The sequence below is a fragment of the Myotis nattereri genome (genome assembly GCF_964212035.1).
Source record: "Myotis nattereri genome assembly, chromosome: 10".
NCBI lineage: Eukaryota > Metazoa > Chordata > Mammalia > Chiroptera > Vespertilionidae > Myotis > Myotis nattereri.
Window position 1 is genome coordinate 29932824 of NC_138085.1, and position 27118 is coordinate 29959941.

The 27118-nt window shown below is 52.8% G+C and overlaps 1 protein-coding gene across 6 annotated transcripts in view; it reads left to right on the forward strand.

Annotated features, from left to right (window-relative positions):
* Window positions 1–16903, forward strand: part of ST3GAL5 (ST3 beta-galactoside alpha-2,3-sialyltransferase 5) — a gene marked incomplete at its 5' end in the record, with an annotated part of 42540 nt that extends 25637 nt beyond the window's left edge. For 3 of the 6 annotated variants that reach the window (XM_081100726.1, XM_081100727.1, XM_081100725.1), the window contains 3 exons: window positions 13363–13549; window positions 14822–14980; window positions 15677–16903. In XM_081100726.1, coding sequence (XP_080956852.1) covers window positions 13363–13549; window positions 14822–14980; window positions 15677–15925 — 595 coding nt within the window. In that variant the 3' untranslated portion in view covers window positions 15926–16903. Of the gene's footprint in view, window positions 1–8938; window positions 9283–13362; window positions 13550–14821; window positions 14981–15676 lie in introns of all 6 variants that reach the window. The other 3 variants (XM_081100723.1, XM_081100724.1, XM_081100728.1) reach the window with 2 other exon arrangements.
* Between the last annotated feature and the right edge of the window lie 10215 nt (window positions 16904–27118).

Genomic DNA, 27118 nt, shown 5'->3' on the forward strand with positions numbered 1-27118 from the left:
ACCTGGCTGCAGCGTGTGGGCTGGTGTCGGGACTTGGGGCTTTCCCTGGCCTGAGTGCAGGTGCATGGCACCACTCGTCCCCAGCTCCGTGACTTCCCCGCTGGACTTCAGCGCTGCTTGAAGCTCCTCTGAAACTTGCCACTCTCCACCTGGTATTGTAATAATTTATGCAAGCATTTCGTTGTCCTATCTAAAGTACAAGTAATTTGAGAACAGAAATGGTGTTTACGAAAATACATAGTTTCTGGGGTTTCAGGAAAAGGAATCATGGCCTAAGATTGCCCTTTGGGACTGTGTGCTCTCACCCGTTGCCCCAGATTGATGTCTCCTTGCCCAACTTTTTTTTTTTTTTTTTTTAACGGGGCTCAGACCAGGAGTCCATGGGTCTCGAGGACGTCTGTGTATTTGTCAGTTCTCCTTCACATTCTTTTGGGCCCGTTTCTGTAGCCTCATGAGCTGCTTTTCTTCCTGGTAATGGGTCTTGGCCTTCTTCCTCTTCTCCTCCCGCGCGGCTGTGACCGCCAGCCTCATGAGCCAGGCGCCCTAGGCAGGCAGCCTTCTGTGTGGGCTTCAGAAGCACAACATTGAGGGCAGCGGGAACCACCTTTCGCTTTTACTTGCAGGAGGCGGGATCCCGTCAAACACCTTGAGGCTCTCCGGGCTGGCCTGGCCTGCTTGGTCTTGCAGAGGAGCAGGCCCCACACAGTCTCGGTCTGATGAAAGATGGGGCTGGGGGCTCGGAAGTGGTAGGGCCACGTCCTTCAACTGGTTTCTGTAGAAATTGTCAGAAATGTTGATGCCCTCACAGTGCACAACCACCCCCTCTGGCCCAGCAGTACCTGCTTGGCCATGGTGGCCACCGGGTGCCTGGGAGATGATCTCAGCCATCGAGCACGGGACCTGCCCCTTTGCCATTTTCAGCGGGGAAGGCTCCTTACCTGCCGTTCTGCATGCAGCCATGCCCCACTAATCTAATGTGTGGATGTACACTCTTTTTTATTATTATTGTTGATTTGACAGAGAGAGAGAGAGAGAGAGAGAGAGAGAGAGAGAGAGAGGAGAGAGAGAGAGAGAGAGAGAGAGAGAGAAACATCAATTGGTTGTCTCCCATGCACATTGACCGGGATCAAACCCGCAACCTAGGTATGTACCCTGACTGGGAATCGAACCCACAACCTTTTAGTGTATGGGAAGATGCACCAACTAACTGAGCCACCTAGCCAGGGCACCACTGTGGTATTTTGACTATTTGTCTTCCTCACTTTCCAACAAATAAGCCCTTGAGAGATAGGGATTGTGTGCTAACATTTTACACTAATTAATATGTACTTATCTATATTAAACTCCAGAGGGAGGGGGAGATATTCCTTAAACCACAGTTTGTTTTCTCATCTTTGAATTCCAAATTGTACAGAAAATCCACAGTTAAACAACAGTAAATTTCAGGAATGCATATTAAGTTTAAAATTCCTTTGAGAAGTAGGACAGATACCTCCTGTCCAACTCTCCATGTCTACCAATAGACAGTAGACAGAAAAAAGCCCCCCCCCCCCCACCCCATCACCTTCCCCCTGAAACATGGAATATGAGTCCTCCATCTAGGCTTATGGGGCCAATGTTTACTGCTGGGCCAGTAACTGACTCATAGCTGCCAGTGCCCTGCCCTGATTGGCTCCAGTGAGGGTTCCTGACCAATCACTGACAAGGAGGATGGAGGTACCTGATGGGCAGGGCCAGCCTCCCAAGGCCACTGCCTATGTAGAGAAAGGGGAACAAAACTGTGGTTTCTCAGAGAAGGTGTGGAAACCCCCTAGGCAGCCCACTGTGACCACCACATCAATCCAGGTCTAAAATATTTTTTTACAATTATGAAAACACCCAAAACTCAGATGATACAGAAATAAATACAGTGGAAAGTCCCCTGTAATTTGTGGGAAAAGGGAGGCATAGGAGGGCAGTTAAATAATTCACACGTTTGTGAGTCTCAGTTCAGAAATTGAATAAAGTAAAAAGTAAAACCACCCTGTAACAATGGTGGAAAGAGGGGTGTCTTTTATTCTATTGAGACTTTTTTTTAATGTAGCTTTTTAGCATTGTTGACCCTGTTGAAATGCCACAGTGGTCCTCACAGCTTGTCTTGCTTCATCCCATGCAGAGGGAGCAAAAGACAGATGCCTCACAGGGCCTTCCAAATTAGAGGAAAGCCAGAGTTGGAAATCGCTGAGGACTTGGGGTGGGAATGGCAGAAGGTGAGACTAAAATGCGATAGGTCCTGAGTGCAAGGCCTTAAATGCCACGCTCTAAGCAGCTCCTAAGTTGGATTATAGTCATGCATCATTAAACGAAGAACAGAAACCCCAAGTAGAGGAAATGGTGGAGGAAGCTGGCTGGTGCGGCCATGGTATTCTCAGTGGCTGGGAGATGGCGTTCAGTAAGAGCTCCCCACAAAGACAGCCCTGCCTCCAGGCTACTGGTGGAGTGATGCCAAAGCGTTTGGACAAATCTGAACGACTGTGGATGTGTATCAGCTGAAGAGGGTCTCAGAGCCATGAGGGTGGGGCGCTGTTCGCTCTGTTGATGACATTCAGCAACTCGCAGTGTTAGGGGCCCCTGCAGACCCTGTTGGCTGAGCGAGTTCTGGTTGCACTGGACCTGGCCTGCAGTAGCTCAGACGTGTGTGGCTCTGTTGGTTGTGGGCTTTATATTTCCTATTTAAAGATGGCCCTTAGTGTGCCACTTGTGGTCTTTTTGTTTTTGTTTTTTAAAGGCTGCTAACAGTGGTCTCTGTAGGAATGCTCGGACACTTTGAAAGTATGGTTGAGAGGGGCAATTGCACTTTCCTCTTCAACCCCTCCCCTCTGGTAACCACCATACTGACGTTTGATTGGAGGAAGATGTGGTATTTATACAGACAAGGGAATACTACTCAGCCATGTGAAAGAAGGAAACCCCTCCATTTACAACAGCGTGGATGAACCTTGAGGGCATTATGCTCAGTGAAATAAGTCAGAGAAAGACAAATGCTGTTTGATCTCACTTACATGCGGGATATGAAGCAAAAAGCAATATACTTGGATTTTTTTTAAGAAATACCCTCGTTTTCCATTGCAAATCGTCATTGACATTTGTATCAACCAGGTGTCTCTTTATTCTTAATTGTGGGCAGCCAGCAAGTTCATCCTGGAAGACGGTTTTTGTTGTTAACTTTATTGACTTTTAGAGAGAGAGAAAGGAAGGGAGAGAGAGAGAAACATTGATTTGTTGTTCCACTTATTTGGGCATTCATTGGTTAACTAGAGGCCCCGGTGCATGAAAATTCATGCACTGGAGTGGGGGTCTCTCAGCCCAGCTTGCCCCCTCTCACAGTACAGGAGCCCTCAGGGGCAGGAGGTGACCTGGTGATCAGGGGAAGGCGATGCCCCATCACACCTCTGCTGCTGCCACTGCCGGCAGCACAAGCCTCGGCCAGCCCTGGTTACCTGCACCTCGGCCGGCCCTACTTGCCTGAGCCTCAATCAGTGGTGGGTGCAGGAGGACCTGTGGCCCCAGTGGCAGGTGCACTGAGCAGCCGGCCCTGCCCTCACTGGGCGCCGCCATCTTGTGAGGGTGTGATGGTCAATTTGCATATTGCCTTTTGATTATATAGGATTCTTGTGTGTGCCCTGATTGAACACACACCTCTGGTGTGTCAGGACAGTGCTCTAACTGAGCTATCCAGCCAGGTTAAACTTAAAAATTGGCATCCTGACTACCTTAAAAATTGAAGCCCTCATTCCCATGCCTTGATTTGAAGGGCCTGGGAGATCCTGTGTCTCTGAGAGTCACCCCTTCTCTGCTTACCCTGGGTGCATGCAATCCAGACCCTTCTGCATCCTTTGGAGCTGTCTGCAGCAGAGAAGGGGAAAGCTTTCCTCTCTGTCACAGCTCCGAAAGGCGATTCTCTCTGAGAAAGATGAGGTTCACCCCCTCCAAGGCTTTAGAACTTGGAAGAAGGTGGAGAGAGTCTAGAGTTCCTGGTTAGAAGAAATTGTCCCTGGGGGCTTTCTCAGAGCTGGTTGTGTGTCTTCGAAGGAGTTAAAACAAAAGAAGAAAAAGAATTGCTGTTGCTTTCAGCATGTCTGGTGGCATGGGGAGCATTCATTTGCCAGGGGTTGGTTATTGCACCCACTGTCAACGAGGCCAGGGAGGGGTCACGGTCAGAAGGTGAGGCTGAGCCTTGTGCTCTGCTCACGGTCTAGAAAATTAAGTTTGAAGCCTGCAGTGGAACTCGGCCAACATGGAAATAGAATGAAATTTCACTCTTTCCGAACGAAACTTCTGCAGAGAAAATGCGGCTGCCCAGCAGCTTCGGGCACAGGTAGCCTGAACACCCACCTCTCCTTCCAGTCACGCGGCAGTCACCCGCTTCTCTAGGTCTCCCGTGGCGCTCTGTCCCGGGAGGCTTGTAAAACCAGATGCTCGCGGTGTCGTTCTGTAGTGAGGAACTAGACTTTTGTCCTCGGAAAATTGCTGTTTCTAACCTTCAGACCCAGAGTCTAGAGACAAGCTTGTCTGGTGTGCGCAGCCCCGCTGCCCTGCCCCCTCTGGCTGGGCCTTAAGGCCCTGCTGAGTAGCAGGTGGGGTCGGGGCTGGCCCTCAGTCCTGGGGCTGCTCCGGGAGGGACCAGTTCCTCTCGGGTTTCCCCACTGACTGTTCATGCAGCTCTCGGTTCGTGTTCAGGCTCCTGTCCCCCGGCGTCTGTGTGCTGCTCTCTGTGTGTGGAGGCTGTGGCTTTTGGAGTTGGGGAGGTAATCCTTAGCCCAGGTCATACCAGCTCTGCCCTTATCGTGATGCTACCTTGAGCCCACAAAGTGCCTATACAAGCGCCAGTCTTGCCAGGTGTCTCAGGCATCACGACGTGACCAGTGATCACGCATGGTGTCTGCAGCCTCATCTGAGACTCCAAGAATAACAGTTTCCCTTGTCAGAATCCAGGGCCAGAGCCTCTCTCTCTCCCTCTCTCCCCTTCCTCTCTCTAAAAATCAATAAAAACATATTTTAAAAGTTGGGGTTCTGCTATAAGATAGATACATGTCTACAAATATGTTATTACTAGAGGCCCTGTGCACCAAATTCGTGTGTGGGTACGGTCCCTAGGCCTGGCCTGCGATCACCGCTATCTTCCCCAGCAGCCTGCATCCAGCCCCCGGTTCCCGTTCGCTATCGGGTGATCAGTGCCTGACGGCCAGGGAAAGGGACCAAGAGGTAGTCAGTGCACCTTATAGTGACTGGTCCAGTGGTCGTTCAGGTCGTTCCGCCGTTAGGGTCAATTTGCATATTACTCTTTTATTATATAGGATAGCAGCTGCAGACAGAGTACCCATGTGGTGGTGGCCAGGCTGTGGGATGCACAGCCGAGGGTGACCATGGGGGATCTGTTCAAGAATGGAGCAGGGAGGGGCTCTTCACCAGCCACCCCTGGGACAGGGAAATCTAAGGTGGAGAGAATGCTTGACCAGCAGGATCCCTGAGGAGGGGAAGGCTGGAAACATTGTCCAAGGAAGATCTTACCAAGTTTGCCAAGAAGTAGATGATGCTAATACAGGAAGCTAAGTCAAGATGTACAGGTATTGGATCGAAAATATGCATCTTAAATCACAATATCATGTAATGATGGTTAAGAATTATGTTTTTAATAGTTCATTGGCTTGTTTAGTTTACCAGGGAGTCCAGTAAAATCTTAGTGTAGTAGAACCTATTGTTATTTAACACTAACCATTTGCCTCTGATGTTTTTTAATTATCTCACATCTCTAAACTGCAGTTACCTTTGGATTATTAATATAAAGTCAGGGAGGAGGATTTTTTAAAAATACTTTTTTATTGAGTTCAGATAGGAATGGAGAGGGAGAGAGAGAGAAAAAAACATCAATGATGAGAGAGAATCATTGATTGGCTGCTTCCTGCATGCCCCCTACTGGGGATCAAGCCTGCAACCCAGGCATGTGCCCTGACTGGATATCGAACCCAGGACCCTTCAGTGCCCAGGCTGATGCTCTATCCACTGAGCCAAACTGACTAGGGCAAGGGAGGAGGATTTTTAAGAACAATTTGTTAAAGTTAAAGCACATTTTGGATTAAAGACTTAAACATTAGACCTAAAACCATAAAAATCCTAGAAGAAAACATAGGCAGTAAGCTCTCTGACGTTGCTCTTAGTAGTATTTGTTGGATATGTCTCCTTGGGCAAGGGAAACAAAAGAAGAAATAAACATGGGACTACATCAAACTAAAATGTTTTTGTATAGCAAAGGAAACCATCAACAAAGCCAAAAGATAACCTATCAAATGGGAGAAGATATTCACCAATGATATATCCAGTAAAGGATTATTATACAAAAGATATAAGGAACTCATACAATCTAATACCAACAAGATAAACAACCCAATTGAAAAAATGGGCAGAGGGCCTGAATAGACATTTCTCCCAAGAGGACATATAGGTGATGCTCAGTGTCACCAATCATCAGGGAAATACTAATTAACACCACCGTGAGATGTCGCCTCATACCTGTCAGAATGATTCATCAATAAATCAACAAACAACATGTGTTGGTGAAGATATGGAGCAAAGGGAACCCTCGTGTACTTTTGGTAGGATTGTAAATTGGCACAGCCACTATGGAAAACGGGTATGGTGGTTTCTCAGAAATTAAAAATAGAACTATCATGTGACCCAGCAATCTTACTTCTGGGTATTTATACAAAGAAATTTAAAACACTAATTCAAAAAGATATATGTACTCCTGTGTTCACTGCAGCATTATTTACAATAACCAAGAATGGAAGCAATGTAAGTGTCCATCAATAGATGACTGGGTAAAGATGTGGTACATACATACAATGGCATATTGCTCAGCCATAAAAAGAATGAAATCTTGCCATCTGTGACAGAATGAATGGCCCTAAAGGGTATTATGCTAAATGAAATAAGTCAGACAAAGTCAAGTAACATATGATTTCACTTGCATGTGGAACCTAAAAAAATAAGTGAACAAACAAAATAGAAACAAACTCATGGATACAAAGAACACATTGGCGGTTGAATGGGAGGGAGTCTCAGGCTGGTGGAAAGGTGGCGGGATTAATAAGTACAAGTTAGCAGTTATAAAAATAGTCACAGGGATGTAAGTACAGCACAGGGCACATAATCAATAATCCTATATAATAAAAGCCTAATATGCAAATCAACAGAAAGGCAGAATGACAGGTCACTATGATGCGCACTGACCACCAGGGTGCAGACGCTCAATGCAGGAGCAAGGTCCCGGACTGCGAGAGGGCACAGGCCATGCTGAGCCCTCCCCCCCTCCACCCCCGGCCCAGTGCACGAATTTCGTGCACCGGGCCTCTAGTATTGTAATAACTTTGTATGGTGTCAGGTGGGTACTAGACTTATTGGGGTGGATCGCTTCATAAGTTATATAAATGTCTAATCACTGTGTTGTATAGATGAAACTAACAATATTGTATGCCAAGTATAACTGAAGGAAAAAAATACCAGCCATGCCAAAAATATGTTACACAAAAACCTAATAAAAATAACAAGGCTTTGAGAAAAAACATAGCTGGGGCAAACATTTGAAACTATATGCAGCAATAAATAATCCTTGTAATAGTACGGTCATAGTTCAAAGGACATGTTCAATCCTAAAAATATTCCAGTAAACATAGGACTATACACACGCACACACGCACACACACATGTGAAGGTGGTTCGGTGGTGGGAGGGGTAAGGCAGGGCCGAGGCTGCCGAGTGTGGACTTGAGAACGAAAAGCTCTGTGACGAGGGAGGACTTTCTGCCAAGCAGCTGAGCCTGAGGCAGCATGTGGCCAGACTAAGCCAGGAGGAAGGCCGTGGGCATGGAAAGTGGCACCACGTTCGTCCAGGCCCTGTGGGCTCAGCTGGGCTAGTGTACTTGGCATTAGATCGCTGTTCCTTGTCGATGCAACATGATAATCTACAGGGAAAATTGTATACGACACCAAGGCAACTTCTGTGTTGACATGACATTATTCCTTGGTTACACTGAGAGTAATTTCCAGGCTCTCGTGAAGCTCATTGCCCCAACTGATAAGTAAGCCTGTTTCTCACCCTGAACAGATTAGAACCTGAAATACGGAAAACATTGTAATTGTGGTAAGAAACACGCAACGTAGCATTTACCTTCTTGGGCGTTTTTTAAGCACGACGTATATTCACATTGTGAAGCAGACTCCTAGAACTTTTCATCTTACAAAGTTGAAACTCACGTTGTGAAACAGATTGATCCTATAAGGCTGGGACTGCCCATGAAACACACCCTCTTTCCCGTTTCCTCCTCCCCCCCCCCCCCCAGTCTCAGGTAACCACCACTCTGCTTTATACATTTGACTATGTTAGACACCTTATATAATGGAATCATGCACTATTTGCATTTCTGTGCATGATTCCATTGTATAAGGTGTCCTTATTTCACTGGGCATAATGTCTTCAAGCTTCATCCATGTGGTAAGGTGTGACGAGATTTTATGAAATCGTAAACACCTCAAAGTATATCTCCCCGCCCCCCAAATTTACTTGAACAAGGTTAAGCTGGGGGTGGTAGGAGATGGAGAGTCCTTCCTGCTTTGAGAAAAAACACAGCTGGGGCCAACATTTAAAACTCTGTACAACAGTAAATAATCCTTTATGAAATAAACACTCTGGTTGAGTCTATCTCATGTCATGTGACCCTCCCAGGTTTTTCCTTCAAGTTTCTCGCATAAATTAACTCTTAAAAGCAGATGTTCTGTGTGAAAAGACAGCCGTCAGAAGGGGAGCTACGTCAGACACCTTACAGACGACAGTGTCACCTCTAGGTGTACATTTCTAATGCCTGACAGCGTTGTAAGCGCGGGTTGGTGTGATTCCATTCCAGAGAGCTCAGAAATACGCGCAGCAAGTCTTGCAACAGGAGTGCCGGCCCCGGTTTGCCAGGACGTCCATGGCGCGGCTGTTTGAGCACCGGTACAGCGTGGACTTGCCGCCCTTCGTGAAGAAGGGCCCCCGGGCGAACGAGGCCGAGTCCAAGTACGACCCCCCTTTCGGATTCCGGCAGTTCTCCGGGACAGTGCAGAGCCTCCTGGAACTCTTGCCTGAGCACGACCTTCCTGAACACTTGAAAGCAAAGAGTTGTCGACGTTGCGTGGTCATCGGAAGTGGCGGGATACTCCACGGACTGGAGCTGGGCCCGGCCCTGAACCAGTTTGACGTGGTGATAAGGTACGTTGGTTCCAGCGGTTCTCAACCTGTGGGTCGTGACCCCTTTGGGGGTCGAACGACCCTTTCACAGGGGTCGCCTAAGACCATCGGAAAACACATACATAATTACATATTGTTTTTGTGATTAATCACTATGCTTTAATTATGTTCAATTTGTAACAATGAAATTGGGGTCACCACAACATGAGGAACTGTATTGAAGGGTCGCGGCATTAGGAAGGTTGAGAACCACTGGTTTAGACCAACCTTCCTCCTCCAGAGCTGGCTCACTGCTGTTGGTCCCCTGCACGCCCCCGCTGCCATCGGGGGAGTTGACTGTTGAAGAAACCAAAACAAAAACATGATGTGATTAGATGCTCCTAACTGTGCAGTACTGACCCAGTTTGACAAAACGCTTTTCAGGAGAGGTGAGGTGTAGGAGGATGGGGAGGTTCAGCTAAGCCAGCAAAGGAGGAAGACTGTGCCAGGCGAGGCCAGGAGGACGGGAGCCTGAGTGGGTGGGGTGCCTGGCCTGGGAGCTGGGCTGGTGTGGGTGCGCCCTGCAGGCCGCTGGCTGGGCTGTGGAAAACACACAACAGGCTGTAAGGAGCCTGCCTGGATTCTTCTTGGCGTAGCTGGCTAAGAGGCTTTCTGATTATAAAAGTAAAATACGTTTATTCTTGAAGATTTAAAAATACAGGAAAATATAAGGAAGAAAATGCCACTCATGGCACAAAAACCAACCACTGCTAATTGGCTGTGTTTTTTTCACTTTTGCTCTATATACATATTAATGAGTGCATTTATATTCTTATGAAGTGTTTTGCTTTTTTAACATCATGGTATGAATGAATAGTTTCTGAGGTCATTCTCTGTCTTGGGGAAACTAACTTGACCGTTTACTGTTCCTTTAAATGAGGTATCGTACGTTACTTAGCCACCCTCCCATTGCTGGGCACTTAGAACATCTCCAGTTTCCTTGTGATTGTGAAAATGCTTTGCACATTCTCATGCGTGTGTCTTTATGTACATATCTGATTTATTTCCTTGGACATAATTCCAAGAATCCCTAGAATTGTTGAGTTAACGATACTTGAATGGTTTTTAAGGCTCTTGATATACTCCAGTGAATTGTCTATATCTTAAGGGTGTGCAAAACAGGGAGCATGATGAAAGTTGGGTCTTAATTAAACTCATCGAGAGGAGGATGTGGATTTGACTGAAGGCAGGAGACAATAGGGCGGGAGCCTGGGTTTGGAGGCTGCAATCAGGGCGAGCAGTGTGGGGCCGGGTGTGAGATGGAGAAAGAAGAAATAGAGGCTAGAGATCAAATAGCCCGAGCAGCCTGGCTCAGCAGTTGAATGTCAACCTATAAATCAGGAAGCCACAGTTCGATTCCCAATCAGGGCACATGGGGGGCATGCAGGAGGCAGCCAATTGGTGATTCTTTCTCATCATCGATGTCTATATCTCTCTCTCCTTCTCCCTTCCTCTCTGAAATCGATTAAAAAAATACATTTTTTAAAGATCAAATATGAGGTATATTGGAAAAGTGAATTACAGGATTTTCTGGCAGGGGACACCAAGATTTCTAATCTGGGGTCTGAGGCAGTAGTGGAACTGCTTAAGAAAATAGACCCGTTGAGAGAAATCTCTGGTTAGTTCAGATACTTTGAACTAAAAGCAATAGCGTGTACACACACTGCCTTTATCCCGGCGGCCGAGGTCTCGGGCAAGGGTCCTGACTGTATTGTGCCTTCGTTTCCTCATCTGTAAGTGGAGGCGGTGATGGCACATCCCTGAGCGGGTTACTGTGAAGGTCAAAGGCATGAGTGGGTTTAGAGTACTTAGAATAGTGGCAGGCCTATGGTAAATGCTCAGTAAATATTAGCATCAGATTGAGGCGGGGGGGGATGTGCAGGAATGTGGGGGCTAAGGAGAAAAGGGCAAGGGTAAAAGGTGTGGTAGGCAAGAACCAGACATTTTTAAGTTCTAAGGGAGAGAAGAAAAAAGTTAAGAACCAAGTCTTAGGTCGAAAGGGGTCCCGTAGGCCCCCGTGAGCAGAAGGCAGGATGGTGTGCAGCAGGAGTGTGCAGGCTGGGGTGAGGGCAGACACGTCACTGCCTTTCGCTGGCTGATGTCTATGTGACAGTGTGTGTCATGTGCTTTAGACATCCCAGTCCTCGCTGAAACCAACACAGTTGGCCAGTGTCAGAAATGAGGGCACCATAGGGCCCCGGGTCCATGCCAGGCACCAGCATTCCACATGCAGGGTTTTGAGGCTTCCAGAACCTCAACCCTGGCCTTCAACAGGCAGCGCTGGGGGAGGCAAACAGGACCCTGTGCCCATCGAATGGTGCAGGACTGGGAAATGGGGAAGGAGGTAAGAAACCAGGGGTGCTGATAGAGGAGGTAAGAAACCGGAGAAGAGATGTGGAGGAAGGGGCGGCCTCCAGCAGGAGAGCAGCAGTATCTGGCTCTTCAGGGAGGAGGAGGGCAGGCAGAGGGATCTGGGTGAGGAGCCTCACTGGGCAGGAGGAGGAAGAAGAGGCCCTGGGAGAGCAGGAAGGGGGCTGGGAAGGTGCCTGGTGATGGCGGGCGTCAGCCTGGTGAGCGTGGACTTCTTGCATAGGCACTGGGAGGCCACTGAGCCTTAGGGCCAGAGAAAGGATGACTTAGCATAATTACGAGGGAGAAGCTTTGGGGGAGTAACTTTTAATGTTTTTTAATTGATTTTAGAGAGAGAGGAAGGGAGAGGGAAAGAGAGACAGCTATGTACGAAAGAAACATCCATCTGTTGCCTCCCGCACACACCCCAACTGGGGGTTGAACTCACAACCTAGGTATGTGCCCTGACTGGGAATTGAGTCAGCCCAGGATGACACTCAACCAATCGAGCCCCACCAGCCAGGGCTGGGGAGTAACTTTTAGACTGAAAGTGATTCTAAACTTAACAGAAACGTTGCAAAAATAGTGCACAGAACTCCCGTTCACCCTTCTCCCAGATTCCCCTTTGGTAACACTTCACCACATTGGCTATGGCATGTTCTCTTTACATATGCGATTATTCTTCTCCGAACCCTTTCAGAGTTCGTTGCAAACATCTAGCTCCCTTACCCCTAAGTACTTTAGTATGTGTTTCCCAAGAACAAGGACATTCTATTACAGAAGCACAGAGCATTATTCAGAATCAGGAAGCTAGCACCGATACATCACACCTTATTTGCAGTCTTGATTCACATTCCACCAGTTTCCTAATGTCCTTTATTTTAAAAAAGAAAAGGAAGGGGGTGGGGGACCAGGGAAAAAAAGGAAAACATAGCTGGTCTAGGCTCATGTCTTCCATTGTGTTGTCCTGTCTAATAATATCTTTTAATAATCCAGAGGTAGGTGTCTGAGATTTAGAAGAGGAAGTGGAATAGAAGAGAAATGTTAGATGCAGGGGACGTAGTACAGGCCAAAAACCAAACACACTACAAAACTGAATGACAGTGTGAGCAGTAGTATTGCTTTGGGAAGAATTCTTAGACTTCTCTCCCCAGCAGCCACCCTGGCAAAGCCTTCACTGATCGAACAGTTGTTCGTGTCCCAAATCCTTGCTTTGCTTTACGACCAGGCTGCACCTAGGCCCATGGCCCACCCCCGTTCAGCCCTGTCCATATGTAACTGTCGCCGTGTCTGCCTGGCCCTGGTTTCTAGGTTTTCCTCTCTGCCTTTTGGAAATTCTGACAAGAGACACTGGTATCTGAGCACAATGGGAGGCTTTCAAGGAAACAGTGCCCAGAAAAAGCCCAAAATATACTCTGTTTGAATTGCCTGGAAATGGCGGGATGAGAGCGAATTGCCTGGCATTCAGAGATGAGCTGGGGGCATCCCTCACGGGGCACCTCTCACAGGGCAAGGAGGGCTGCATGCATCTGGCACCTGGAAAGGGTGGACCTGTGGGGGCAGGGAGGCTGCTGGAAGGGACACCCGGGCCCCAACCACTACCCGTTCCCAGGCCTAAAAAAGTGCAGAGAACACAGGAGGGAATTCTTTTGTGGTGTGATAAGGTAGCTAATGGCTTGCTTTGTCTCTTTATCTTGTCCTTTGTGTTAATAGGTTAAACAGTGCACCTGTTGAGGGATATTCAGAGCATGTTGGAAATAAAACTACTATAAGGATGACTTATCCAGAGGGTGCCCCACTGTCTGACTTCGAATATTATTCCACTGACTTGTTTGTGGCTGTTTTATTTAAGAGTGTTGACTTCAACTGGCTGCAGGCAATGGTAAAGAATGAAACCCTGGTAAGCATGGAAATCCAGCCTCCAGATGTGTCTTTGGGGTCTCTAATTGTGATGCAGGTTTTTACTTTTCAGCAGACTCGGTGGAATGCATACTTTCACTTCCGTGTTGTGTTTTAAATAACCTCTCCCTCTGTGGAAACCCCTCAGAACTCCTTGCTGGAAATGGCTTTCAGAACATGATCGATTCACAGGTGGAGGTCAAGATCGTTACTTAATGGGAATATCAAGTTTTGGACAAAAACGGTTATCACTAAGGTTGATGACCCAATGGATTCACTAGACTGGAACTTACGTGGCTTTTGGCTTTTTCTAGAAATTAGGTTTACCTGGGTTAATGTAAACCATTATTGGGGATATTGAAAAGAATGTACATAAAACCTCGGGGGCGTATTCTCAATGAGCTTCTCCCAGACTGCTTTGATGGGTGGTGCAAATTCACAGGAGTAAATTCCCAGCATTCCAGAGGGCGGGTGTGGAGGAGACGGCCTCACCGGGTCTGGGCCTCACCGGGTCTGGGTCGTGGTCTTCTTGTCTTTATGGTGATCAATCACACCACTCTCTAGTCCCTCCCACTGTGCTGAAATGAACGTCAGAGGCCAGCTGGCGTGGAGTGCGAGTGCATTCATATTCACTTGCACGGACCAGCGGTCCACACAAGCTATAGGACATCCAGGGCTATGAGACCTTTCACGGAAGCTTCCTGTGGTGGAGACTTGTATCTCCGGCGCTTGATTCTGTGCGGGTTATCGTGGTCTTCCGGGCTTTCTGTGGAATAGAAGTTGTTCTAGTTGGGACATGAAGCTCATACGAAATGACTCAGTCAGTTTCCAAGAGACTTCACGGGACTGGGAAAAGGAGTGAGTGGAGGGAGAGAGGACCCTGGGTGAGGGCCTGACAGAGCCGGCACTCACAGCACTTAGTACCCTTGAATTGGTGCTGTGTGCTTAGTCTTCCCTGGGCAAAATGGTGGCTTTTGATCCTACAAAGGCTGTACCTCCTCTGGTCATTCCCTAAGCAGTTTCTTCCCCACACAAGAGCTGGGTCTGTGGCTTCTCTCTTTGTCCAATGCCACCTTCGAACACCAGGTCCTTTGGAGTTGGGTGTTTGTTTGAGAGAGTGACTTTGCAGACAGCTGTGAGTTTGCCGCAGAACGCGTGCCCGCCAGGGGTCACGACCACGGTTTGGCCCGGTTATCGGGGGATGCGTGCCCCCCTCCACTGATCGATGACTATTATGTATCCTTAATGACTGCTTCTTGTTTCCTTTCCTCAGCCATTTTGGGTACGACTCTTCTTTTGGAAGCAGGTGGCAGAAAAAATCCCATTACAGCCAAAACATTTCAGGATTTTGAATCCAGTTATTATCAAAGAGACTGCCTTTGACATCCTTCAGTATTCAGAGCCGCAGTCCAGGTTCTGGGGCCGAGATAAGGTATTTTTTTTTCTACTGAGAGTTAACGATTCTTGTCTGCGTTTGAGGGGTGACCTCTGTACATGTTTCACTGAGGCTCGGCTGTGTACACAGAGGCATTTTCCAGTGGGGAAACCTAGGCCACGATGAGAAGCTGAGTCTACATTCACCACTCTGCACCCTGACTCAGGGCTCCTCAGTGTGCATTGGTTGCCCCTGGTGACTCATCTCTTTAGTATAGTCAGCACATTAGCACTTAGGTCACTGAGATCTTATTTAGGACTAGTGACCTGGTGCACGGATTCATGCATATTGAAAGGAAATTAAGTAGAAGGTGGCCGGTGGGGCGGGACTGGGCAAGACGGGCCAGACACGCCCTGGAGCCAACCTCCTGGGGTCCCTCCCCGGCCGGCCGCACCTGGGGTGGCACCTGAGCTCTAAGGGCGTCTGCGGAGTGAGCTGGGTACCTCCAGCAGGTGGGGTCCCTTGGGTTGGCCTGCAGAGATCGGGCCGAAACCGGCTCTCCAACATCCCCTGAGGGGTCCCAGAGTGCGAGAGGGCACTCTGCAAAGTTGCTGTCATACAGGGTGTGAAATAAACTGCAGGCTGAAATTGTGGGATGTTTAAAATCGCCGCCGTTATTACTTGGCACAGCGTGCGTGCTACGTGGGGAGCAGCGAATTGCGCTCAGCCTGTGGGGCCTTTTTTCTTTTCCAGAACGTCCCCACGATTGGCGTCATTGCCGTTGTCTTAGCCACACACCTGTGTGATGAAGTCAGCTTGGCCGGCTTTGGCTATGACCTCAGCCAGCCCAGAACGCCTTTGCATTACTTCGACAATCTCTGCATGGCCGCCATGAACTTCCAGACCATGCACAACGTGACGACGGAGACCAGGCTGCTGCTGAAGCTGGTCAAGGAGGGCGTGGTGAAGGACCTCAGCGGGGGCATCCACTGCGAGTTCTGAACACAGACCACCTCACCGGAAATGCACCTCGGACGCGGAGGGCCGCTTTTCTTGGCCTTCTTGGGGCATTTCTCCTACAAATACTTGCAGATGCAGCTGGTGTTTTTAACTTTTAATTTAAAAGACGAAAACCAGTTTCGCTCTTCCCACTCCTCCCCTTGCCCCTCCATCCCCACCCCCGTATTTATTTGAGGTTGGTGTTTTTGCACAAAATTTTGTAAGTTAATTTTGGGAATTGAATTGGAAAGACTTTTTGAAGAGAACTGGGTGTAATGATGTTTTACTATAGTTTAAGAACGTTATTTAATTTGTAAGAACGCTGCCAAGTGTAGTGCACACGGAATACCAGGCAGTCCGTGGAAGGAGAGGGGAGTCAGCCTTTGAGGAGAGCCCTGCACACCTGGTTCTGGTTCTTGTTACCCCGACACCTGGGACGAGGTCAGAGGCCCTGTCAGGAGGGCGTGCTCAGGAGCTAACGCTCTGGCCTGGGCGGGTGGAGACGTTGACAGCCCCTCCGCTGGTCCGCCTCCCGCCAGGCGACCTGCGGGGATCAGCAGGGGGGCTGTCTGCAGGTCCCGGTCAGGGAGAGTCACAAGACATTTCCCGTGTCCTGGCGGCACTGCACATCGCCCTGGGCTGCAGAGGCCCCCGTCTTCCCTGCAATTAGGACAACTTTGAATTTCTTGAGAGTTTTTAAGGGCCCTTCCAGAGCACTTCCATGTCCACCCAAGGTGTTACGCTGTCCTTCCCAGGAGGCTTCCAAGAGTTAGGACAAAACCTCTGTTTCCCAGAGTCGTAAGAGAACAAGCCCTTTCCAAGAATAACGCGTTTTCTGAAACACTAAAATGACATTCTCCCAGTATTATAAATTGCCTATTTAAAAAAAAATTTTTTTTGAATGCCTGCCCGGCAGTATGTACCAGGCAGTGTGCTGGTCAGGAGGAAAAAGAATAAAAGTTTTCAAGTTCTCACAGTCTAGTTAATTTGAGTGCCTTTTTATTAGAAGTCTCTAAGTCTACCGGAAATGTCCTTTCTGGATGCTGCTAGAGCAGCGGTTCTCAACCTGTGGGTCGCGACCCCTTTGGCGGGCGAACGACCCTTTCACAGTGGTCACCTAAGACCATCCTGCATATCAGATATTTACATTACAATTCATAACAGTAGCAACATTACAGTTATGAAGTAAAAACGAAAATAATTTTATGGTTGGGTCACAACATGAGGAACTGTATTTAAAGGGCCAGAAGGTTGAGAACCACTGTGCTAGAGGGACACCTCCCTGTGGATGCCGGCAGTGAGAGGCCGAGGGTGGAGGCTGCCTGCTCCTGTGAGGGGCTTCGCCTCAGGCAGCTGCAAGCTCTTCCGGAAAGATGGTGGGTCGTGGCTTCTCCCAGAGGACAGGCTTGTGAAGCTCTTGTATCTTAATTGCTCCAGTCTTAGTGTGAGACAGCTGCTGCGCCTCCGCCCTCCCTCTCCTCCATCCTGCCTCTTCTGCGCCTCCGTCCTCCCTCCTGTGCCTCCGCCCTCCCTCCTGCGCCTCCGTCCTCCCTCCTGCGCCTCCGTCCTCCCTCCTGCGCCTCCGTCCTCCCTCCTGCGCCTCCGCCCTCCCTCTCCTCCATCCTGCCTCTTCTGCGCCTCCGTCCTCCCTCCTGTGCCTCCGTCCTCCCTCCTGCGCCTCCGTCCTCCCTCCTGCGCCTCCGTCCTCCCTCCTGCGCCTCCGCCCTCCCTCCTGCGCCTCCGCCCTCCCTCCTGCGCCTCCGCCCTCCCTCCTGCGCCTCCGTCCACCCTCCTGCGCCTCCGCCCTCCCTCCTGCGCCTCCGCCCTCCCTCCTGTGCCTCCGTCCTCCCTCCTGCGCCTCCGCCCTCCCTCCTGCGCCTCCGTCCTCCCTCCTGCGCCTCCGCACTCCCTCCTGCGCCTCCGCCCTCCCTCCTGCGCCTCCGTCCTCCCTCCTGCGCCTCCGCCCTCCCTCCTGCACCTCCGTCCTCCCTCCTGTGCCTCCGTCCTCCCTCCTGCGCCTCCGTCCTCCCTCCTGCGCCTCCGTCCTCCCTCCTGCGCCTCCGCCCTCCCTCTCCTCCATCCTGCCTCTTCTGCGCCTCCGTCCTCCCTCCTGTGCCTCCGTCCTCCCTCCTGCGCCTCCGTCCTCCCTCCTGCGCCTCCGTCCTCCCTCCTGCGCCTCCGCCCTCCCTCCTGCGCCTCCGCCCTCCCTCCTGCGCCTCCGCCCTCCCTCCTGCGCCTCCGTCCACCCTCCTGCGCCTCCGCCCTCCCTCCTGCGCCTCCGCCCTCCCTCCTGTGCCTCCGTCCTCCCTCCTGCGCCTCCGCCCTCCCTCCTGCGCCTCCGTCCTCCCTCCTGCGCCTCCGCACTCCCTCCTGCGCCTCCGCCCTCCCTCCTGCGCCTCCGTCCTCCCTCCTGCGCCTCCGCCCTCCCTCCTGCACTTCTGTCCTCCCTCCTGCGCCTCCGTCCTCCCTCCTGCACTTCTGTCCTCCCTCCTGGGCCTCCGTCCTCCCTCCTGCACTTCTGTCCTCCCTCGTGCGCCTCCGTCCTCCCTCCTGCACTTCTGTCCTCCCTCCTGCGCCTCCGTCCTCCCTCCTGCGCCTCCGCCCTCCCTCCTGCGCCTCCGTCCTCCCTCCTGCGCCTCCGCCCTCCCTCCTGCGCCTCCGTCCACCCTCCTGCGCCTCCGCCCTCCCTCCTGCGCCTCCGTCCACCCTCCTGCGCCTCCGCCCTCCCTCCTGCGCCTCCGTCCTCCCTCCTGCGCCTCCGCCCTCCCTCCTGCGCCTCCGTCCTCCCTCCTGCGCCTCCGCCCTCCCTCCTGCACTTCTGTCCTCCCTCCTGCGCCTCCGTCCTCCCTCCTGCACCTCCGCCCTCCCTCCTGCGCCTCCGTCCTCCCTCCTGCGCCTCCGTCCTCCCTCCTGCACTTCTGTCCTCCCTCCTGGGCCTCCGCCCTCCCTCCTGCACTTCTGTCCTCCCTCCTGCGCCTCCGTCCTCCCTCCTGCACTTCTGTCCTCCCTCCTGCGCCTCCGTCCTCCCTCCTGCGCCTCCGCCCTCCCTCCTGCGCCTCCGTCCTCCCTCCTGCGCCTCCGCCCTCCCTCCTGCACTTCTGTCCTCCCTCCTGCGCCTCCGCCCTCCCTCCTGCGCCTCCGTCCTCCCTCCTGCGCCTCCGCCCTCCCTCCTGGGCCTCCGTCCTCCCTCCTGCGCCTCCGTCCTCCCTCCTGCACCTCCGTCCTCCCTCCTGTGCCTCCGTCCTCCCTCCTGCGCCTCCGTCCTCCCTCCTGCGCCTCCGTCCTCCCTCTCCTCCGTCCTCCCTCCTGCGCCTCCGTCCTCCCTCCTGCGCCTCCGCCCTCCCTCTCCTCCGTCCTCCCTCCTGCGCCTCCGTCCTCCCTCCTGCGCCTCCGCCCTCCCTCCTGCGCCTCCGTCCTCCCTCCTGCGCCTCCGTCCTGCCTCTCCTGCGCCTCCGTCCTCCCTCTCCTCCGCCCTCCCTCCTGTGCCTCCGCCCTCCCTCCTGCGCCTCCGTCCTCCCTCCTGCGCCTCCGCCCTCCCTCCTGCGCCTCCGTCCTCCCTCCTGCGCCTCCGCCCTCCCTCTCCTCCGTCCTCCCTCCTGCGCCTCCGCCCTCCCTCTCCTCCGTCCTCCCTCCTGCGCCTCCGTCCTCCCTCCTGCGCCTCCGCCCTCCCTCTCCTCCGTCCTCCCTCCTGCGCCTCCGTCCTCCCTCCTGCGCCTCCGCCCTCCCTCTCCTCCGTCCTCCCTCCTGCGCCTCCGTCCTCCCTCCTGCGCCTCCGCCCTCCCTCCTGCGCCTCCGTCCTCCCTCCTGCGCCTCCGCCCTCCCTCTCCTCCGTCCTCCCTCCTGCGCCTCCGCCCTCCCTCTCCTCCGTCCTCCCTCCTGCGCCTCCGTCCTCCCTCCTGCGCCTCCGCCCTCCCTCTCCTCCGTCCTCCCTCCTGCGCCTCCGCCCTCCCTCTCCTCCGTCCTCCCTCCTGCGCCTCCGCCCTCCCTCTCCTCCGTCCTCCCTCCTGCGCCTCCGTCCTCCCTCCTGCGCCTCCGTCCTCCCTCCTGCGCCTCCGCCCTCCCTCCTGCGCCTCCGTCCTCCCTCCTGCGCCTCCGTCCTCCCTCCTGCGCCTCCGTCCTCCCTCTCCTCCGCCCTCCCTCCTGCGCCTCCGCCCTCCCTCCTGCGCCTCCGTCCTCCCTCCTGCGCCTCCGCCCTCCCTCCTGTGCCTCCGTCCTCCCTCCTGCGCCTCCGTCCTCCCTCCTGTGCCTCCGCCCTCCCTCCTGTGCCTCCGCCCTCCCTCCTGTGCCTCCGCCCTCCCTCCTGCGCCTCCGTCCTCCCTCCTGCGCCTCCGCCCTCCCTCCTGCGCCTCCGCCCTCCCTCCTGCGCCTCCGTCCTCCCTCCTGCGCCTCCGTCCTCCCTCCTGCGCCTCCGCCCTCCCTCTCCTCCGTCCTCCCTCCTGTGCCTCCGCCCTCCCTCCTGCGCCTCCGTCCTCCCTCCTGCGCCTCCGCCCTCCCTCCTGCGCCTCCGTCCTCCCTCCTGCGCCTCCGCCCTCCCTCTCCTCCGCCCTCCCTCCTGCGCCTCCGTCCTCCCTCCTGCGCCTCCGCCCTCCCTCTCCTCCGTCCTCCCTCCTGCGCCTCCGCCCTCCCTCTCCTCCGCCCTCCCTCCTGCGCCTCCTCCCTCCCTCTCCTCCGTCCTCCCTCCTGCGCCTCCGTCCTCCCTCCTGCGCCTCCGTCCTCCCTCCTGCGCCTCCGTCCTCCCTCCTGCGCCTCCGTCCTCCCTCCTGCGCCTCCGTCCTGCCTCCTGCGCCTCCGCCCTCCCTCTCCTCCGTCCTCCCTCCTGCGCCTCCGTCCTCCCTCCTGCGCCTCCGTCCTCCCTCCTGCGCCTCCGTCCTCCCTCCTGCGCCTCCGCCCTCCCTCCTGCGCCTCCGTCCTCCCTCCTGCGCCTCCATCCTGCCTCTCCTGCGCCTCCGTCCTCCCTCCTGCGCCTCCATCCTGCCTCTCCTGCGCCTCCGTCCTCCCTCCTGCGCCTCCGCCCTCCCTCCTGTGCCTCCGCCCTCCCTCCTGCGCCTCCGTCCTCCCTCCTGCGCCTCCGTCCTGCCTCCTGCGCCTCCGCCCTCCCTCCTGCGCCTCCGTCCTCCCTCCTGCGCCTCCGTCCTCCCTCTCCTCCGCCCTCCCTCCTGTGCCTCCGCCCTCCCTCCTGTGCCTCCGCCCTCCCTCCTGCGCCTCCGTCCTCCCTCCTGCGCCTCCGTCCTCCCTCCTGCGCCTCCGTCCTGCCTCTCCTGCGCCTCCGTCCTCCCTCCTGTGCCTCCGTCCTCCCTCCTGCGCCTCCGTCCTCCCTCCTGCGCCTCCGTCCTCCCTCCTGCGCCTCCGCCCTCCCTCCTGCGCCTCCGTCCTCCCTCCTGTGCCTCCGTCCTGCCTCTCCTGCGCCTCCGTCCTCCCTCCTGCGCCTCCGCCCTCCCTCTCCTCCGTCCTCCCTCCTGCGCCTCCGCCCTCCCTCTCCTCCGTCCTCCCTCCTGCGCCTCCGCCCTCCCTCTCCTCCGCCCTCCCTCCTGCGCCTCCGTCCTCCCTCCTGCGCCTCCGCCCTCCCTCTCCTCCGTCCTCCCTCCTGCGCCTCCGTCCTCCCTCCTGCGCCTCCGTCCTCCCTCCTGTGCCTCTGCCCTCCCTCCTGTGCCTCCGTCCTGCCTCTCCTGTGCCTCCGTCCTCCCTCCTGTGCCTCCGTCCTCCCTCTCCTCCATCCTCCCTCCTGCGCCTCTGTCGTCCCTCTCCTGAGCCTCCGCCCTCTCCTGCGCCTCCATCCTCCCTCCTGCGCCTCCGCCCTCCCTCTCCTGGCTCCTGCTGCTGCCTCTCTCTCAGATCTCGGTTCTCGCCTGTGTCTGCAGCTCCCATGCAGCATGGGCTCCCGCGCACTCTGATTTCTTCCGTACCTGCCGCCTCGCAGCCTGTGCAGGTCGGAGCCAGGTTGTGGCGCTGCAGCAGACTCCCTTTGGCTCCCCGGGGCTCTGGGCTGGCTCAGATGAGCAGGCGCAACAAAATAATAGTTCTCTGGCTTCGTGTCTTACCATTTCCCATTGATTTTGCTTTCCGCTGTATAAGGTACTGTTTATTTAAGAGAGAATGCTTTTGAATTCTCCCCAGTTAAATGACTTGAGATTTTAAGATGGAGACTCAGACGGTCCACAGCTGTCCTGTGACAGCTCTTCTGTGTGTAATTTTTTTACCGAGAGAAAGGGAGAGAGAGAGAAACATTAATATAAGAGCAAAACTGGTCAGCTGCCTCCTGCACAGGCCCCAACTGAGGATCGAGCCCACATCCTGGCACGAGCCCTGACCGGGAATCGAACCGGTGACCTTTCGGTGCACAGGACAACGCCCAGCCAACCAAGCCACACCGGCGAGGGCGTAACATACTTCTTGCTGGAACTTTGAGCCACAGAAAATACCAGTGAACTTTAGGTTTTATTTTGTCTTTATTTTGTGGGTTTTTTCCTCCTACAGAAAGCGTAGTCTCTCCAGAAACCTAGGCCAGCCTTAGAAAAAGGCTGTGTCCCTGGGATGGGCACCTCCCAATGATATAGCTCATGTTTTTAGGGAAAAGCTAATTTGGGATCTAGACAACGTCATATTTTTCGAGGTGTGACCATGCCTGCTTCATTGCTCCTTTTGTGTCACACTGATTTTTTTTCCATTTCCAAAGAATGTATTAATAAGGCCTTGACAATGTCTTTTTCCACAGAACTGGGGGGTACGGGTGTCTCATCACCTGTTGGACCCATCAGTTGAGCTGTCAAACCAGCTTTGGACCGGACTGCTCGTGTTGAACCTCATGGCCATCAGCTGTCCGTCGGTTTGTGGGGTGGGCAGGCTTCCCTGTAAGAGAAATAGCAAATTAGTGGTCACACCTCAGTCTCCCCCGTTATTAAAGATTTCTAAAACCAAGGACCATGTTGTCTTAGCCGCCTCGGTCTCCAGCGCTCTGGGACTTGATGGCAACGGGACTGTCGCATTTGCCTTATTGTCCCGAGAAACGTTCAGACCAGCGTGGGAGGAAGATTGAGAAACGGTGACTCCTCCTCCTCCTCCTCCTCCTCCTCCTCCTCCTCCTCCTCCTCCTCCTCCTCCTCGTCAGGCTTACGGCGCCCGAGGTCGCCTGGGACACTTCATTGTGTCCAAGGAGAAGGAGGAAAGGAACGGTACCTGGGACGTAGCCAGATTCCCCGCAGAGTGAAGTGCTCGCGTTAGTATGCTTGGGTAGCGAGCAAGAACCACGTGACCCTGGGCTTGCTGTCACTCACACGCACGACAGCAAAACCTCCCTCAAAGGGCCGTGTTTTCCGCCCGTGTGACCAATGCCCTCTTCACAGGCACTGACCCTCCGTGACCAACACTCAGCTCTCAGCCCAGGACACAGACAACAAGGGAAGCAGACCCAGTGCCTGGAGCACCCCCCTCCCCAAAACAGGCCCCCCTGGGGGCAAGGCACCTGGCCCAACCCTCTGGGTCTGTTCTCTCCTTTCCCACTGCCCAAGTTCTCTTTAGACATCGATGGATTTGTCTTCTCAAAACATGGCATTTATCTGGATTTGCCTACAACCAACACTCAATATAAGACTGAAGTATATTGGGAAGGAGAACTATTCATTAAGCAAACACACTCAAATTTTATTGACTAGAAATTAATGTTCCCCCAAAGGAAATTACAGTCTGAGTAGTTTGACCTTCATTAGTGAAATGATTAGATTGGACTAATTTCCAATATTAAATTTCAGCCCATTTAGCAAGAAGAAGAGCACCCACAGTGGTCGGCTGTGGTGCAACAAGGGTAAATAAATGGCGTGCTAGGAAATTTAGTTCTAACCTTTTCAAGCACAGATTTCCCAGGGAGCTGTGTCCAGACGGCCCGTGGGGAGGGAGACACGTTCGTGAAGGTCCTTCTGTCTGGAAGAAGCGAGGTGGCAAGGGCTGCATTGGTGTCAGGCCGCCTGCTATCCAAGACTTGGCCGGTGTAGCCGCTGTAGCCTTTGTGCCGATGAGGATGTAAGGCAGGGAATCTTCAGAAAATGTAAATATTAGAGAAACTGACTTTTCAGTTGACACCGCATAGCAGCAATGCTAGTAACTGTACCCTAAAAGTCTGTAGCTTCTAAAGGAGCAATGTTTCCACTACCTTCTGTTACCTGCCTGGTGTTTTTTGACTTATTGAAGAAAACCAGTTCCAAGAGAAATTGATATTAAAAACGGTGAGTTAGATCCTTGATTTGAAAAGAGCACTCTACGTTCCCAGACATGAATGTGACGGTGACTGAGGACAGAGCACGTGCAGCGAGGGCCAGTTAAGGGCAATTAAGAACAGCAGTTAGCCCTGGCCGGTCTGGCTCAGTGGATAGCGTGTCGACCTGCAGACTGAAGGTTCATGGGTTTGATTCTGGTCAAGGGCACGTACCTCGGTTGCAGGCTCCATCCCTGGCCCTGGTCCGGGCATGTGTGGGAGGCAACCAATCTATGTGTTTCTCTCACATCTATGTTTCTCTCTCTCTGTCTCTCCCCTCCCTTCACTCTGTCTAAAAATCAATGTTAAAAAATATCATCGGGGAGGATTCACAACAACAATAAAAAAGAACAATAGTCAAATACACAAGTCGTGACCCATAACATATCAAGATAGGCTATCAGGCCCTGACCGGTTTGGCTCAGTGGATAGAGCGTTGGCCTGAGGACTGAGAGGTCCCAGGTTCGATTCCGGTCAAGGGCATGTACCTTGGTTGCGGGCACATCCCCAGTAGGAGGTGTGCAGGAGGCAGCTGATCGATGTTTCTCTCTCATCGATGTTTCTAACTCTCTATCCCTCTACCTTCCTCTCTGTAAAAAATCAATAAAATGTATTTTTAAAAAAAAGATATGCTATCAGGCAAGCTCATTTGGGGTGAGAAGAACTTGGCCATCAGCCTTACAGCAATGAGAATTTGAGAGTACATCTATAACCAAGTTATAAACTCTCCCAAAAGGATTTTATACTTTATTCCATCTATAGAACTTATAACAAGCCATCGCCTATTGTAGGTATTAAATATGTTTTGATTTCATTTGCTGTCTTCAATGGAATTTAAGGATGGGCAGCTGATAGTCTAAGCTTGACTATCATGGAGAGCTCTTGGATCTCGAAGCTGGGTGAAGCGTGTCTTTTGCTAAGAGGAACAGAATACAGGTAACTAAAGCAATAAATGAACACAGCCACTTTTTCCTGTGTGTGATTGTCCTAGTGGTTTAAATGATATTTTAAAAGAATATGCCAAAAGGTGAACAGGCCTGTTTAATGGCTGTATATATTATCCATACATTTTGAGGGGAAAAAAAAACTTATTGCTAAAGTATCCAAAATAGGTGTGTACCTTATCTTTTCAAAGACCTGCTGTGTTGTAATTTATAAGAAACTAGAGGCTCAGTGCATGAAATTCGTGCAATGGGGGTGGTTGGGGGGGTTGTCCCTCAGCCCAGCCTGCATCCTCTCCAATCAGATCCCTCTCACGATCCGGGACTGCTGGCTACCAACTGCTCGCCTGCCTGCCTGATTGCCCCTAATGGCTTCTGCCTGCCAGCCAGATCATCACCTAACCACTCCCCTGCCAGCCTGATTGACGCCTGACTGCTCCACTGCCGGCTCGATCACCCTCAACTGCCCTCCCCTGCTGGCCGGTTGCCCCCAACAGCCCTCCCCTGCCAGCCCGGTTGCCCTCAACTGCCCTCCCTTGCCAGCCCAGTTGCCCCCAACTGCCCTCCCCTGCTGACCCAGTCGCCCCCAACTGCCCTCCCCTGCAGGCCTGGTCCCCCCCAACTGCCCTCCCTCCCCTGCAGGCCCAGTCACCCCTAACTGCCCTCCCCTGCTGGCCTGATCGCCCACAACTGCCCTCCCCTGCTGGCCATCTTGTGGTGGCCATCTTTGACCACATGGGGGCGGCCATCTTATGCGAGGGTGTGGCAGTCAATTTGCATATTACCTCTTTATTATATAGGATATTTATTTGGTCTTCCTCCCTTTTCTGGCACAGAGCCCCCCAAACCCATGGAATTTCCTAAGTAGTGAGAGTGATAAAAGTTTCTGTTGCTATGCTAACAATGACTTTTGGAACTCATCTAAGGATGGGGGCTGGTTGCCAATGGAGCCAAACGTGTGATTAGAGGGTTGGAACTTTCACTCCCACCCCCAACCTCTGGGGAGGGCAGAGGGGCTGGAGATTGAATCAGTTGCCAATGGTTAATGGTTGTATCATGCCTATGTAATGAAGCCCCTAAAAAGATGGGGTTCAGAGAGCTTCCAGTTGGTGAGTATGTGGAGATGCAGGAGCACTGCATGGGAGAGACAGAGAAGAACTGCACCCTTGCCCCATGCCTTGCCTCATGCCTCTCTTCCCTCTGGCTGTTCCCGAGTTACATCCTTGCACAATAAGCCAGTGGCCTAGTAACATGTTTCTCTGGTTCTGGGAGCCACTCTTCAATTAGTAAGTTAACTGAACCCAAGGAGAGGATCTTGGGAACCTCGGATAGAGAGCAGTCCGTCAGGAGTGCGGGCGACAACCTGGATGTGTGGTTGGCATCCTGAGCTGGGGGGAGTCCTTGGAACCTCCAGCGTGTAGCCCATTGGTCAGAAGTACAAGCCTGGCCTTGGAATTAGCATCTGACACGGGGGGGGGCGGGGGGGAGTCTTGTAGGACGGAGCCCTCACCCTGTGGAAGCTGGCGCTACCCTGGGTAGATAGTGTCAGAATTGAGTTGAATTCTCTGCCACCCTGCTGGTGTCTGAGCGCTGCTTGCTGGAGGTGTGGAGACCCCCACCCCCCAACACACACATGCACACACACACACACTCACACATTGAGATTGGGTCCTCAAACACAAAAGACCTGCCAAGATCCCCAGGGAGGGTTGGGGTTTCAGACTGTAACGGTAGCTCCTGCATTCAAGGCTCTGTTTTATATTCAAGGCCGTCAGCGAGTTTCTTATGCGGAATTTAACATATCACTGCGGCATCCATTTGTCTGATTTGTTGTTGTTGTTTTGCTATACATAGTTTATTCAATAAAAACGATTTTTAAAAGAGGGGGATGCTGAAGAGCTGATCATTGTGAAGTATGCAGCCCTGTCTTTAAAACATTGGTGGAGGGAATACCTGCTGACAGGCTGTGTTTTGGAGCTGCTTTCTCTTCCAGTGAAGCGTTCAGTGTGA